Source organism: Ochotona curzoniae, unplaced genomic scaffold (assembly GCF_017591425.1).
Source record: "Ochotona curzoniae isolate NIBS_2020 unplaced genomic scaffold, NIBS_Ocur_1.0 scaffold_3890, whole genome shotgun sequence".
NCBI classification, from domain to species: domain Eukaryota; kingdom Metazoa; phylum Chordata; class Mammalia; order Lagomorpha; family Ochotonidae; genus Ochotona; species Ochotona curzoniae.
The window spans coordinates 17,559,843-17,577,221 of NW_024467115.1; the positions used below are offsets into that span (position 1 = coordinate 17,559,843).

A 17,379-nucleotide genomic window follows, 5' to 3' on the forward strand; every position below is an offset into this window, starting at 1 on the left:
AGAGACACAGAGGAAGATCTTCCATCCGATGGTTCACTTCCCAAGTGACTGCAACAGCCGGTTCTGCGCCAATCCGAAGCCAGGAGCCAGGAGCTCTTCTGGGTCTCCCACATGGGTGCAGGGTCCCAAGGCTTTGGGTTGTCCTTGACTGCTTTCCCAGACCACAAGCAGGGAGTTGGATGGGAAGCAGGGCCGCTGGGATTAGAACCAGTGACCATATGGGATCCTGGGCGTATGCAAGGCAAGGACTTTAATCACTATGCTATTGTGCAGGTCCCCCAATATTTATGTTGATTCTTAATTAGCCCTAACTCTGTATATTTTACATATACATGACTAAGGAAAATTTTCATGTAATTTGAAGAAAGTAAAAAAATGCAAGCTAAGGTGATGCTTTGTTGTTTCCTGATCTTTGATGTCTATTCTCTAAATATACATCATCAGATTAGCAGTTGTAAAATTTGCAGATCAAAAAGAACATTTTGTCCTTAGTTCATCTAGAGAGCTGAGGTCAACACACAGAAGGGCTCCAGATGCATTTACAAAGATAATGTTAAAATAACTATAAGGACTATCAACACAGCTGAAAACAGCCTACATGATAGACCTGGCTACCTATGTAATTCCCATATACACTAAAGGACAGCTTTATGTGTCAACTTGACAGAGCTAAGGGATGTTTCTGGGTGAAGATATTATTGGAAGTGATTTAGCATTTGATTTAACAAACTGAGTAAGCATGCAAGCATATTTCATCACAGCTCCTGATTCTCAGGCCTGGGTCTCAGAGACTGGGAATCACACTGTTATCTGCCCTGATTCTCAACACTTCAGACTTGTCCTAAACAGCATCACCAGCAAGCCGTCATGGTCTCCAGTTTGCAGTCAGATTACAGTGGGACTTCTCAGCCTCCATGATGCTATGAGTCAATTCTGCAGGTAAATTTCCTCTTGTATCTCTCTATATATAAGCCTCACACAAACATGTATGAACAGTGCTGAGAGGTAAATAAGGTTTACCACGACTAAGTTTGGGGGTGTTTAATCATTGATAGCCTCAGTTTCACAGAGGCTCAAGGGCCTTATAAGGACAGGTGCTCCATTCAGTTTAACAACAGGTGGCAATATCAAGTGCTTTAAACAGCTTTTTAAATGTCAGCTATTCCTTCTACCCCAGCACTGCCACCCTAGACTCTAGGATAGCACTGCTCCATCTGTGCATCCTCAGCCAGACTGTACTTGAGGAGTCAGATTTGTAATGCTGCCAATAATCCAGACTGACTCTTGATGACAAGTGCAAGAACAGTCAGAAAAAAAATCTGTTGAGGGACTTGCACTGTACTCTTTGTTCCGTGTGTTCTTCCAGGAGGAAAGGAGGTTGAACACTTTTTGTTTAAAAAAAAAGATTTATTTATTTTATTTAAGAGTTATACAGAGTTATCCAGGATGGGCATGCTCCCCTCAACATCTCTCCTGCTTGACCCTAAGTGGAGAGGTTCTAAAAGTGCTTACTTCTAAGCTTAGCCTCCTGCACCTGTGGAGGGTTTGACAGCACCATGGGGAGTTCTACCACAAGCTTCTAGCAAGAAAACCTAACCCCACACACTGCTGACCACCAATTTAACTTGGCAGAATTCAAATATATTCATTATTTTGTAATGTTTTCAAAAGAACACCATAGTTCCTAGGTATACTAACATTTGAATAAGTAGAAGGACTGATAATAGAAAATATTCTCTGTTATAAATCACTTACATTCATGATGGACTAAATGGTAGATTACAACACTGTCTGAATATTAAGATCTCCTAGGAAGCTTTTCGAAATTCTTATCTGGAGAGCAAGATGGTGGAATAGGGTGAAGACACATTAAAACAGAGGATTAGTGAAGCAGACCCTTGAACACAGGGAAGCAGTAGCAGTGGAGTGGTGCTGCAGAAACACACCCAGCAGTGATTGGCGCTCCAACGGCTGTCAGGTGAGAAGAGGGGATCACAGGGAACACATCAGGTGAATCAAGGATAGATTTGCACATACTGATGATTTTTTAAATCTGATCACAAGCAGAAGTAGAATGGCAGAGCCCTATCAGATGGGTGTGGGAATGGGACGGATTTATGGCCAACACTCCAACTACTGCCACAGCAGGCGCCATTTTGACTTCTGTAGCAAAGAATCTGGTTGCAGTGGGGGTGCTGGTGGACAACAGCAAGCTGAGCATTTTTTAAGCCAAGGAAGAACTCATGTCTGACAAAGCACATTGCACTGGTCCCAGAGGGAAAATAATACCGATGTGGCATTCTGGGGATTCCATCCAAAATAGGTCCAGGTTGCCCCTAGACCTTGCTGTCAGCAGGTTCTGGGAAGTGGAAAGAAAAAATAATCTGTGCAATGGGTTCCACTCACAGCCCTGTGATCTAGTTTAAAGTGACAGATGGTGTCTACCTAATCCTAGGTACTGCTGGAACCTGGAGTGGAAGAAGACTGAACAAACAAACTGTATGGCCACAACACAGATTTTCAGAGGGTGGAGAGTGGCAGTCCTAAGTCCCAGCTACAGAGATGTGGCAGAAACATAGTATGGAAGCCCAAGATGGGAGCCCAGGACTGAAACTCACTGAGGGAGTGCCACAAGTGATGCAAACAGAGAAGAGGGCACTGAACAGGATTAGTAAACCTAACCTGTAGATTTGTGGACAACACAGCCTAAAAACCAACCCTAAAAACCAGCAGAACAATCTGTTACTCTGAGTTGCAACAGCCAATGGCAAAAGAAGAAGCACAGACACAATGAATGAGGTTGCTGATGTCTCCCAAAAAAAGGAACAAAAGACCATATCAATCTCTGAGTTAACTGAAGAATAACTGTGGGATAAAGACTTTTTTTTTTTAAAGAAATTGTTACAAAGCTCTTTAAGAAAAAAATCAGAAATACACATATGAGTTAAAAGAGCTTAAGAAATATATTACATAGGAAATAGCAACACTGACAAAATCTAATTGAATTATTAGTAATGAAAGATAAACTACAGCAAATTAAAAATTCAACGGAAAACATCAATAGTAGAATAAGTGAGGCAGAAAAAAGAATTTCAGAACTGGAAGACACCACATGCAAAAATACTGAAGCAGAAAGCAGAAAGAGTAACTGAGGAAGCTAAGAAAACTTATAAGAATTGATAACTACATGAGATGGAAGAAGCCCAAACCCTTCCTTGCAGGATCCAAGGTCATTGGAATAGTAAGCTTCCTTCAGGACTAGGGAGAGAGCTTTCTCTGGTCCTCACTTAGTTCTAACTTTGGATCCCCACCCTATCTTGCAATGACCATCAGGGTCGCTCCGAAGCCCCCCACCCCAAAACACACACACACACACACACACACACACGCAAGCACGCACGTATCCCCCCACACAAATTGGAATAGATAGACAGAGAACAACAAGGAAAGCTTGGAACCAGACAGGAAACGGTCAGCATGGACTCACACATGCCTTACTAGGTAGGACACAAAGATCAGTTACTCCTCACTAAGGTGTTGAAGATTTCTCTGCACACCCCTCCTAAAACTGTTCTGCACTTCAACTGTTGACACATGCCTTGTTAGAGTTATAAGCCAGTTGAGACCATCCCCAAATCTGCCAAGTTCAGCAAAATTAAGCTTCAACACTATAAACTGATGAATGCTAAAATGAAAATAGTCACGAGACAGCTGAATAGTACGCTATAGCCATTTTAAGAGTACAGTGGAGCAAATTAAAACCACAGTGGAGAGTCTCCAAATTAGAATGAAGCAGGCAGAAGAAAGAATCTCAAAATTAGAAGATATCTCCTGTCACCAGGAGAAAACAAACAAAATGCTGGAGGCAGACCTGGTTAAGCAAAAAAAAAGTATTCAAGTACTGAACGGCACTATTAAAAGGCCAAATATAAGAGTTAGTGCAGAAAGAGAAGCTGGAATTAAAGGTGTATTCAAAGAAATAACAAGGGAGAATTTCCCTAATCTAGAAAAAGAATCGGGAAACAACATCCAGAAGGGGCACAGAATTCCCAACAGGCTTGACCAAAAGTGATCTTCACCACAACAAATGATAACCAAGCTCTCTTCAACTGAATATAAGGAAAGGATCCTTAAATGTGCACGTGAAAAAAATCAACTGACATAAAAAGGAATGCCAATTAAACTCACAGGAGATGTCTCATAAGAAACTCTACAGGCCAGAAGAGAATGGAGTGACATATTCCAGATTCTAAAAACAAAAAAATCTGTCGGCCCAAGATAACATACCAAGCAAAGCTTTCCTTTGTCTTTGAAAATGAAATAAAATTCTTCCACAGTAAAGAAAAGTTAAAAGAATTTGCCTCTTCCAAACCTGCCCTACAAATGATACTTAAAGATGTTCTCTTGACAGAGAAAAGGAATAGCACTCAACAAAACCAAACGCAAATATGAAGAACATTCCAGTAAAATGACAACAGAAAACTAAATCAATGAACAACCCATTCCTAAAATGACAGGACCAAAGTACCATCCATACACATAATCCTGAATGTAAACGACTACAACTCATCAATCAAAGCTCATCGATTAGTCGACTGGATTAAAAACCAAAATCCATCTAATTGTTGCCAAGAGGAGTTACACATCACCAACAAAGATCAGAGGAAACTATGTCTCATGGATTTTGATTTTTTTTTTTTTAGTTTCTCCTCTTCAAAACATTTTCCTCTTTTTGAAATTGCTTTTATTTTAACAATCTTTACATAGTTGGTTAGGGCACAAAGGGCCAAGGGCTACAGGAAAGTGGGTAAGACTACTGCTTCCACATTATTTTTTCCCCCTGTATCTGGGGTAAAGGGGAAGATAAAGGGAGAGGCCCCACCCAGTCTCCCACCCATCCCAGGTCCCTGATGTGGGGCATTCTCCGAGGGTCCTGCTCAAGTGGTTTTGGTAGTTCAATAGTTATGAATTGCTGCCAATCTCGCCATTCTAAGCATGATGAAATCACTGCAGAATCCACTGGTTGATGTAGTCCACCTCAGAGTCTGTCCAGATTTTCACTGCCAACACATGGCTGGGGTAGTTGATTGATTTGTTCTGTCCTCTGTTCTATGATGTGGTACCAGGTTTCCTCTGCAGGTTCTGATGGACTGCCATATCCTCCATGTGCACTTGGGTATGCTTTCCACTGCTCCATCTGAGCCTCTGAGGAGACTAAGTTTTGACACTTGCACTCCTTGTCAGACCATGGAATCTACACTTCTCTTCATGGTTAGGGTTCTGAGTTCAGCAGTTCAACTGGGGAGATCCCCCAAGAAATTTTTTCTGAGGTGATCCCAGACCTGATTCTTATATGTGTCTGCCAGTACAGGGCTTGGCAGAGTCATTGCCCCAATTAGCTGGTGGGTGCAATTGCTGGGTCAGTTCTGTTTCCATCCCTGTCCTCCACTGGAACCAATGGGTGTTGCAGTCCAGCCTGATTCTGCCCAGCACACACTTGGCCCTCACACAAACCAGTGGGAACTCTTCTTCATTAAATTCTTCCCTGACTCATAGATCATACAGTAGCAAAATATTCTTCAAGAAGGTGGTTGATTTTCTTTTTCATTTATTCAGTGACACATTTGTCATTCAGTAGCATGTTATTTAACTCCATGGTAATTTTAATTTCTTCTTTTCTTCCTGCGGTTGATTATGTTTTGTGGCTTTTCATTTAAGGGGATATACAGTAACTGTGTAATGGAGACTATCATATCCAGTAGCATGTTATTTAACTTCATGGTGTTGTAAATTTCTACTTTTCTTCCTGTTGTTGATTTTGTATGGTGGCTTTTCATTTAAGGGAATGTATATTAATTGTGTAATGGGGACTATCTTATTCAGATGTGAGGATAAAATGCAGTATGCATCTCTACTTCCAGATCCAAGATGGACTCCCAATAAAACTGTTTAGTCTATCTTGACAATAGGATGCTGGACTCTTTGACATTGTCCATTCCTGCAATGATGGACATATGACTGTTTATGAGGAACTATATGATAGTAATAATATAGGAGAACTCAGTTGTAGGGGGAGGGTAAGGGACAGAGGAGGGGCTAAGGGAAATCCCAAGGCCTTTGGAACTGTATCATAGATGAGAATTTTAAAAAACTAAAAAAAAAAAAGTTATGGAAGTTCCTGAAGGCATGTAAAGAGAAGCTGGGTTAAAAGATACATTCAATGAAATAGAAATGCAAAATTCCCCAACATGGAGAAATGTGAAGCCAAATACAGGAAGGGTAGAGAACCTCAAATATACTCGACTAAAAGCAATCCTCACCATAGCATATCATAATCAAGCTATTTTTGCTTTATATTTAAAAAGATCTACTTAAATATGCATGTGAGAAACATTGATCAACTTACCGAGGAACACAAATAGACTCTCATCCGACCTCCCAGATAGACCAGGAAATGGAATAACACATTCCAGATCTCAAAAGAAAAGAAGTATCAGCCCAGAATAATACCAGAATAACATACCCAGCAAAGCTTTTATTTGTATTTAAAAATGAAACAAAGTATTTCCAAAGTAAACAAAAATGGAAATAATTCATCTCTACAAATGCTGCTTAAGGACATACTACGGACAGAGAAAAAGAATAACACCTACCAAATCCAAAAGGAAATGCAGAAAAGATCTTAATAAAATCACAACATATACCTAAATCAATGAGAAGACAATTGCTAATACGACGGGACCAAATCACTACATGTTGATATTAACCCTGAATGTAAGTGGCTTAAATTCATCAATCAAAATACATAGATTAGAGGACTAGATAAAAAATCCAGGCCCCCGGGCCCGGAGCGGTGGCGCAAGTGGTTAAGGTCCTCACCTTGCACGCCCGGGATCCCATATGGGCGCCGGTTCTAATCCTGGCAGCCCCGCTTCCCTTCCAGCTCCCTGCTTGTGGCCTGGGAAAGCAGTCGAGGACAGCCCAAAGCTTTGGGAACCTGCACCCGCGTGGGAGACCCGGAAGAGGCTCCTGGCTTTGGATCGGCATAGTATCGGCCCGTTGCGCTCACTTGGGGAGTGAATCATCGGACGGAAGATCTTCCTCTCTGTCTCTCCTCTCTGTATATCCGCCTTTCCAATGAAAAAATAATAAAAATAAATCTTAAAAAAAAAAATCCAGGACCCATCTGTTACCTACAAGAGATACTTCTCACCAACAAAGATACAAGGAATATGAAAGTAAAAGAATGGAAAGCAGTATTCCAGGATAACAGAAAGGAAATATGAGCTAGAGTAGCCATTCTTCTATTAGATATTGTAGACTTCAATGAAAAACATTAAAAGAGATGAAGAAGGACACCACATAATGATCAAGGTCAATTCAACAATAAGAAACCATGATAATAAATATGTATGTAGCAATGCCAGGACACTTGGCTACATGAAACAAATATTGATGGATTTAAAGGGAGAAATAGACTCTAATATAATAATAGCGGGGGATTTTAATACCCCACTAACCTCAATGGACAGATCAATGAGACAGACACTCAGCATGTAAACAACAGATCTCACCAAACAGTAGAACAAATGGACTTAATAGAATTTTTCATCCTATAGATGCAGAATACACTTTTTTTCCCCATCAATACATGAAACTTTTCCAGGACAGTACAGGTCACAAAGTAAGCCTCAGCACATTTAAAAAAGATAAACATACATGCACTTTCTCAGACCACAATGGAAACCAACAAGTCAGAATACCCCCAAAAGATATGCAAATGCTTGCAGACTAAACAATGTGCTATAAAATGGACAATCTATTACAAGAGAAATAAAAAAGGAAATTAAAACATTTTTTTAAACAAATGAAAGTATCAATATAACATATCAGAACCGGAGGGACACAGCAAGGTAGTGTTAAGAGGAAATTTCATTGCAGTCAATGCCTACATCAAGGAATTAGAAAGGCACGAGGTAAACAGGCTAGCCATACATCTGAAGGAGCTAGAAAAACAACAGCGAATGAATTCCAAGATTAGTAGATACAAAGAAATAATCAAAATAAGGGACAAAATAATCAAATAGAGACCGAAAGAACGATATATAAGGTCAACAAATCAAAGAGCTGTTTCTTTGAAAAACATCAGCAAAATACACTCCCCATTATACCAACTAATAAACAAAAGAGGGAGAATATATGAGTCAGTAGAAACAGAGACAAAAAGGATATTTCACAATATATACATCAGAGATACATAGAATAATCAAGAACTATTATAAGCAAGTACACACTAACAAATTGGAAGACCTAGAAGAAATGGATATATTTTTGGACATATACAATTTGCCAAGACTGAATTAAGAGGTAAATAAAAATCTAAATGGAACTATGAATGGGATGGGGATTGAATCAGTAATTAAATACCTTCCAACAAAGAAAAGCCCAGGACTGAATGGCTTCACTGCTGAATTCTACCAAATGTGTCAAGCAAAACTTACTCTAATCCTTCACAAGCTATTCAAAACAACAGAAAGGGAAGCAATCCTTTCAAACGCTTTTTATGAAGCCAACATCACCATAATACCAAACTTGACAGAGGCACAACAAAGAACCACAAGGCTTTATCCCTGATGAACATAGACGCAAAAATTCTCAATAAAATATTCCAACAGAATCTATCAATGTATCAGACAGCCCATTCACCCTGATGATGGGATTCATCCTACTTTGCCCTCTACAGCAGCCCTTGAAGATGCTTCTTTGCAGGAAGGATGACTGTGGTGTTTGCTCAATACTGATTTTTGTTTCCCTTATCTTTTCTATACTTATCAGTTGGAATTCAACTACAACAACACTGTAGTTCATTCAATTAACTATGAGCTTCTGAGATTCTCCTTGGCTTTTCACTAATTCCCCTACCCTGCCTCCCACTCCAGGATATTCCACTGCATTTGGGTAATCAGTACTAAAAGGAAGTTTTTTTTTTTTTTAAGAAAGAGTAAAATTGTTGTAAAAGGAGAATATTGCAGCATTTTTGGTGCTGTAGCAGAAGAAGGGGAACAAAACTGGACAACTACCCCAAACGAACGATGATAGTAAAACATTTTGGTGAATGGAGCCAATGGACATTGGGAGGAACATCATCCTTGGATTGGTGAAAACAGCAGCATTTCAGAACTATCCAAGCCACTTAGACAGAATGCTCAGAATATGTACACATTGAGACTCTGGGTTGATATAAGGTTCCTCATCGCTGGGTACTGGGACATGTGGAAAGTCATGAGTGGTTTCCCCCTTTGTCTCTCTCCTTCCCCCAGAAAAAAACAACAAGAAATGGCAAAACTGGGAGCAATGAGTACACCCAATTTTCCCTAAAGCTCAATCCTTCCAACCTGATCCACCATGTAATGATGATTAAAAAATAAAACTAAAAAAAGAGTTAAATTAACAGATCACTTATATGCTATTTAAATTATTTCAAAATATAATTGTTTTTCCTTTTGTCATTTGGGCATCGTTAATGCAAAGATTAGACGTCTTTAACTCAGGGCTATCCTAATCCCTTTTAGTGATATACACCTATTCCTTTCACCCTGGTGTCTTTCAAGTCTTTCAGCCCTCTACCTCACATGCTCTACATCTAGCTCATCCTAATTATATAATAATTTATATCTAAACTTAATTGACATCCTTAGAGTATGAATTCTTTTAGGTTCACATCAACTGCTGATCGCCTAGTTTGGAGACTCTATAGAATTTTTGTTTCTGTCACACAATCTTCTACCCTAATTAGTTATTATCAAACAAAACTCATTTCTTTATTATTGCAACCAAATATTTCTCACTGGTCTACTATGTTGCAGGCACGCTTCCTGGACAGTGTGCTAGACACAAGGCTAAAGGAAACATACACTTACTCTCTAACGAGGGTTGCAGCCACTATAACTATGAACCTGTGGTTTCCGTTTGTGGTATCACAAATGGGTGAAAAGCATTTCCCAAGAAGAGAGAATAACCCAGGATGCCCACTTCAGAAGACAGTGGCTCAGTACTGGGCCCACATGCTAGCCATGGGAGATGAGGGACAGGACATGCGGGCAGGTCCAGGGAGGAGCCAGTTGAGTAGAACACCTGCTCACACCTCTTTCTCATGCAAGAAAGACAGGAAATTGAATCTTTACTAACATTTAATATAAAGATTGACACTGGTGCCCTCATTCTCAAGTTAAAATACTATACAAGAAGAAAGGGTATCTTCTAACTTTAAAGTGTTTACATGGACTTAAAGGTTTGGAGTACTACTTATAAATAACTTACATTTAAGAAATTTAATACTGATCTTATCTTTTACATTCCTATTTTAGAATGTTTTATACTGTATGTATGAATCAGAACATGTTTTGAGAAAAATCAATAAAATTATAAATTCCACATTAGCCCAACTAATCAAAAAAGAGGGAAAAGGTAGAAATCAATAGAATCAGAGATAAAAACATATTCTTAATTTACACAATACATCTAAACTTAATTAGTATCTATCTATTCTTCCTTTATCCCTTCTTACCTAACTATCCATCCACCCATTTACCCTTCTACCTTCACATGAACATACATATAGGGTGGAAGGACTTTGTTAATCACAGATTGTGAAATCATTTCTGAGGTTTTGCATTAGAAATTTAGCGTATTTCTCACTTATGCCATAAAGCCTTGTTTCATCAATAACACTGCCTTCATATGTCATGGCCAATATAGCTGAATTGGTCAATATAACTGGCTGTGCATCAACATGGTCTTGGAGCTGAATTAAAATCAGAATTCTAGAGAGAGAACATTGAGGATTTTCTCAGGGCTATGAAAACATTCTGTATGCTGATACCATCTTGGATATATGTTGTTATGCATGTGTCCTAACCCACATACTGTACAACATTTACTGTAGAGTGAAACCTAAGGTAAATTTTGGGCTTTGGGTAAGAAGGATTTAACAATGCTGGTTCATCAGCTGTGACAAATATACTCTGGAGGTTGATCCTGGGAAGGGATACGCATGTGTGGAAACAGAAAGTACATAAACATTCTGCTTGATTTAGCTGTGAACCTAAAAGTACTCTAAATAAAAGAACGCTAAAATTTTCAAGTCTTTTGGAATCAGGTGCCCGCTCCTATAATGTATACCAGCATCCCATCAGAGCACCAGTTTGGGTCCTGGCTGCTCTATTTCCAACCCAGCTCCCTGCCAATGCACTTAGGAAAACAGCAGGTGATGGCCCAAGTGTTTGGGCCTTACAACTCTTTTGGGAGACCTGGATGGTGTTTCAGCCTTCTAGCTTTTGCATTTCCCAGCTCTAGCCACTGTCACCAATTGGGAAGTGAACTAAATGGACAATTCTCTACGGATGGAAGAGCTCTCCATGTCTCTCCCCACCTCCCTTTTTAATTCTGCCTTTCAAGCTAAGGAGTAAAACATTTTTTAGAACAATTCTAAGTACTTGGCCTTATCTCCAGCAAATTCTTTCCTGGTTCTCAGAGAGACTCTGAAAATCATAACATCCATGATTTCCTTACTCATCACTTAGGGTTCATGCAGATTCAGAGACCACTGCTATCAGATAACACAGAAACATGGTTCATGCTCTCAGGGGTCTATATATTAAAATGCATATTTATTTGGATCACCTGAATAAACTTCCTTGTTTTTTTCATAGCCAACTCTATTCTTTAAAGCCATGGAAGCAAGTCTTCCTCACTCACAGTAAACCTTTTGTACGGTTGTACCATTACTGAGACTGTATGCACCAATGGATGTTACTTGGAGGCTTTGGGGAGATTTCTTTTAAGAGCTATTCTATGGTATGACAAACACTATGGAGATGGCAGAAGCGATAAGTGAAGAGTAATGCAAGCACTAAAGATGCCTGCAGAGGAACTAAACGTTGCTGACCTGGAACCAGAATGGTAATAGCCGTCTGCACTGCCTTTCGGATGATGCTGTCCAGGGCAAACATCCAGTGAGGTTTGATGTTATGATTCCGAAGAACTTTATTGACCTGGGGAAAGAGTGTGACAGGTGAACCACTTTAGTGCTCAATTTTAAAGTAATCCAGTTGACTCAAGCACCTGGCTGATGTTCTATTTACCAAAATGAATGAATTAATGAATACACGAATAAATCAATGAATAAGTAAATAAATAAACAACTGAACAGTTTCTTGTAGTTGAATTACATATAATTTCCTTAAGTCAAGGGAAAACAAGTTACAAATTGCCAATTCAAATTATCTTTTGGTATTTTTTCAAATTGTGGTAAAACATCCATAATACAAAAGCTACTATGTTAAATATTTTAAAGTTCATGGCAGTGATGATATTCATACTGTTGTGTTTCCATCATCACCAGCTGTCTACCAAACTCTTCATCTTGCAAACCTCAAGCTTTGATTATGATACCCAATACATTTCCCTTCCCACTGTTACTGGAAATCATCATTGTATTTTGGTGTCCAAGAACCTCACTCCTTGAGCTGTCTCATGTAAGTGGAAGCATAGAGTGGATGGCTTTTGGTAAATGGATTCTTTTGCACAACCTGACATCCTCAAGGTGCATCCCTGTTGTAGTCTGAGTCAGGATTACCTTGGTTTTTAAGACTGAATAATATCCCACTGTACGCATATACCATGTATATACATTTTTAAAAAAGATTTATTTTTATTGGAGAGGCAGATATACAGAGAGGAGAGACAGAGAGGAATCATCTGTCTGATGATTCACTCCCCAAATGGCCACAATGGCTGGAGCTAAGCCGAGCCAAAGCCAGGAGCCCAGAGTCTCTTCCAGGTCTCCTATGTGGGTCCAGGGTTCCAAGGCTTTGGGCCATCCTTGACTGCTTTTCTGGGCCACAAGCAGGGAGCTGGATGGGAAGTGGGGCTGCCGGCATAGAACTGGTGCCCACATGGGTTCCTGGCACATGCAAGGTGAGGACTTTAGCCATTTGGCTACTGCCCCAGGCCCATTTCTATACCCCTTTACCATACAGCCAAGAGAGACTCATTCAAGGCTCTAGTAGAGTCTGTTATGTACTGATTGAAGCAGACTTCCTGCACAGGACTCAGATCACAGACTTTAGGGTCAGTACAGGAAACGTGGGCCTGCAGCAAACCCGTGCCAGGAGCTGAGCTCCAGGTGTCCAGTCCCCCGCTCAGTCCACTGCAGCACAACCCCTTGGGTTAGAGGGCAGTCTGAACATTTCCTCACAGAAGTTGCCCCAATGAAATGAAACACTGTTAGGTTCCCACTTGTTCTAGAAAATCCTCAGTCAGAGTTTGCCATGGTTGCTTCATTTCTTGGAAGGATTTAGCTGATGAGTGACAGGTAGTGACTAGAATGTTTTTCTTGAGTTACACAGGCACCTGGGTCGAAGAGGGATTCCTGATAACCATGCCCTGCTGTTCCTAGCTCTTTGTTTCCCTTCTCTGGGTTCATTTCCAACCTGGACACAGTAAGCAGTGCAGGAATGTAGGATTAAATGTGTGTGTGTGTGTGTGTGTGTGTGTGTGTGTGTGTGTGTGTGTGAAATCCAGGATTACAGTTTAAAAACCTCTCAACATGGATGTCTCAGCCAAACTGATTTCTCACTTCAAGGCTGGAGGCTAAGTTATCTCACTCTGCTTGCAGATGGTTGGGTCTCCCCAGTTGCAGAGATTTTTCCCTAGTGCAGATAATTATGTGCATGAGTTTTGGCCACTGCTTTTATTCCTAGAACTTGAATCAAGTCAGGTCTTTTGTCCCTGCCTACCACACAGTGCAAAAGCCAATGGGTAACCCAGTGTCTTGGAGAACTCTAGTGAACCTTGGAGGAGCATCACATGGTTTTAAATCAGGGATCATTTCATATGCCAAATACAACTGCCATGACACCTCCTCCACAAGTACGAGAAACACACTAGGGAGGGAATTCATTTTTGTAATTTAAGGAAAATTATGCCAAGTATTCACATCATAGGTACTGTCAATCATCCTCTGATTTCAGTGTTCTGGGAGTGGCTGAAGGCTTTTGCTTTTTTTTCTTTTTGCACAACATTTCGTAGATAAGTCTTATCCAAGAAAAATATAGAGTTCAGAATTAGACTTTCAGAATATTGGCTTCTAGCTTGTGTTGCATAGCAACTCGACTTTAGAGAAAAGAATTCTTAGCAGGCTCGCACTGGATCATGGGGATTAACTTTCATTGCTTTGGAATGTGATACTTTGCACTCTGAAATACAGTTACAGTTACTTATGGCTAGGACACAGCAAATCTTTGTGGAATACACATGTTAAACATTTTTAGCATGGAAACCAGAAGAAAATGGAGGGTGGCGGAGATGAGTGGTATTCTTTTTTGCAAACCTGGTTATTAGGAAACTTTTCTTAATGGCCACTAGATGGCATTTCTCATATAGCTTTAGAACAGTGCATGCCCAAAGTGTGTTTATATTGCTAAAGCTGACAAAATAGTGACCCACCACATGATTTCAAAAGAACAAAGTTTAGCCAGGGGAGATGGTTGTAATTTTTCTATTTTTTCCATGATGATTCAGTTTTGTGTGAACCTAACTTGAGGAACACAAATACATGGAAAACCCTCTGACACTTAGAAGCATAACTCTCATCTATATCCCAAGCAAAGAGATCTGGATATTATTGAAGAAAGAAAACTAGTAAAATTGAAGTTTTGTCCTGTTTTTTTTTTTCTCCTTACCCATTTTGAGCAAAGCATCATACTTACAGCATCCTGGAAGCCAAAGAGTACCACCTGGACCTGGCTGATGCCATGGCTGTCGAAGTCCAGCTCTAATTTCAGCTTGGATAGTGTCGTGGCAATAATTTTTCGGTCAGTGGATCTCACAAATTCTCGCAGGCTTGCGATGAGGGTTGTGATGTGCTCCCATTTGAGTTTGGGTTCTTCGGCTCCCTGCGGGGGAGGGGGAGAAAAGCAACAATTCCTCACTGTGTGTTGGCTCCATCAGCCATGAGCTTTTCCGCAGCACTAGCTGAGAAAGACTGGGCTTAATTTCAATATGTTGCTGCTAGAGGGAAAAGACCACATTTGAAACCATGTCCCATGCTTGCTTTGGAAGCACATACACTAAAATTAGAGCAAAACTAATATGTCCCCTCTTAACCTTGCTCCACACCAAGACGTTGAGAGAAAGCACACAGGACTTACCTTGTCTCCTGGAGTGATCACGATGAAGTCACACAAACAATGCTTTGCTTAAACAGTGGCAGTCTGAGGCAGTAAGACTGTTGCTTTCAGAAATTCTATTTTATTTTTTTTTTAAAGATTCATTTATTTTTATTGGAAAGTCAGATATACAGAGAGGAAGGTCTTCCATCCGATGATTCAACTCCCCAAGTGGCCACAATCACTGGAGCTGAGCAGATTTGAAGCCAGGAGAGCCCAGAGTTTCTTCCGGATCTCCCATGTGGATGTAGGGTGCCAAGGCTTTGGGCCATCCTTGACTACTTTCCCAGGCTACAAGCAGGGAGCTGGATGGGAAGTGGGCCTGCCTGGATTAGAACTGGTTCCCCCCCCACCCTCCGCTGGACAGCTACTCCCACTGGAGAGCGTAAGCTGAGATGGGGGCAGACCAGACTAGGCAGGGCTATAACACCTGTGGGCCTCATGTGGACTAGATCAGGGAAAAGTCAGGCTGGGCTGATTGTTCCTACTGATGCAAACAAAAATTAGAGTGGGTGAGGGTTGGTTGGGCTTAGCCGCAGCATCAGCTGGCAGAAGCTGGCACTGGGGGCTAATTCTGATAAGTTACATCACAGAACCACCTGGAAAGTGCATAATCTGGGAGTGGGAGTGGTCTAGAAGGGAAATAGTGGGCTCCTTCCTCTTGGGTTACCACTCCCACTGGAGTGCATGAAAACCAGGACAGGGGCTGGGGTGGCTAGACAGAAAAGCACCCAACATGCGGATAGTCCCACACATGTGTGTGGGCTAGCCAGGCAGGTTGGATTTAACTAGGTTTCAGTGCCCATTGACATGTATGAAAGCTGAAAGGGATGTGGGACAGACTGGACTAGTCTGCTGCACATACTGGCAAACCAGGATAGGGGGCAGGGGTTATTGTGGGTCGCTCTGACTGGGCTGCAGCTCCCACTGGTTTATATAAGGGCCAAGTGTGTGCTGGGCAGAATCAGGCTGGACTGCAACACCCATTGGTTCATGTGGAAGACAGGGATGGAAACAGAATCAACCCAGCAATTCACAATCACCAGCTGATTGGGGTAATGGACCTGTACTAGCAAGCACACACAACAATCAGGTCTGGGATCACCTCAGATGAAATTTCTTTAGAGATCTCCCCAGTTGAACTGCTGGACTCAGAACCCTAACTATGAAAAGACAGAAGACAGAACAAGTCAGTCAACTACCTCAGCCACATGTTGGCAGTGAAAATCTGGGCAAACAGAAACTCTAAGATGGACTATGTCAATCAGTGGATTCTTCAATTACCTCATAGTGCTTGGAATGGCGAGACTGGCAGCGATTCGTAACTGTTGAACTATCAAAACCACTTGAGCAAGACCCTTGGAGCATGCCCCACATCAGGGACCTGGGATGGGTGGGAGACTGGGTGGGCCTTCTCCCTTTATCTCCTCCTTTACCCCATATACATGACAAAAATAATGTGGAAATAATGGTCTTACCCACTTTCCTGTAGCCCTTGACCCTTTTTGCCCTACTTACTTATGTAAAGACTGTCAAAAATAAAAGAGAAAAAAAAAGAACTGGTGCCCATATGGGATCCCAACACATGCAAGGCAAGGACTTCAGGCAGTAGGTTGCCACACCAGGCTCACTGTCAGAAATTTAAATTTAATTTTAATTTAAGAACTAAAGAGAGACTCATGCAATGAGACACATAATCTCAACCTCAAACTTTGCCAGGGAGAGAAGTAATGAAACAGGCTCCTGAATACATCCTATTACATGGAAAGAAGTGGAATCAATGGCGCCAAGAATGACATTACACTGAGGTTGGAGAAATGGATACAACCAGAAATGTATCACAAGAAAGCCGGCTATTGAGCTTGCAAAATGATTCACCAACTCTTCAAGCTTGCAGTCCCTTGGGCTCATGCTCTAATATCCAACCCCCTGAAGCCAAGCCAGGCAAAATGGCTAGAATTCCTCAAAATTTCACTTTTCCCACTGTTGTGTGAATGTTACAACACACTCCTCGCACTTGGAATGTCCTTAACATGTTCAGTTTCTGGCAGCTAAAGAGGCTGATTCTCATTCTCCAGCCTTGAAATCATGTCTTATCCACCAGTGTGGTGGTTAGTTATAAGAATGGACCAACAGACTATTTCACACA

At 41.0% G+C, this 17,379-nt stretch overlaps 1 protein-coding gene across 1 annotated transcript in view; it reads right to left on the bottom strand.

The window, feature by feature from the left end:
• The window catches only part of MAP3K5 (mitogen-activated protein kinase kinase kinase 5), a 223,629-nt gene that overhangs the window by 13,190 nt on the left and 193,060 nt on the right, over positions 1–17,379 (bottom strand). The window contains exons 24-25 of the mRNA XM_040965413.1: positions 14,772–14,957; positions 11,948–12,053 (exon numbers count right to left, since the gene is read on the bottom strand). Of these exons, the coding sequence (XP_040821347.1) occupies positions 11,948–12,053; positions 14,772–14,957 (292 nt within the window). The remainder of the gene's footprint in view (positions 1–11,947; positions 12,054–14,771; positions 14,958–17,379) is intronic.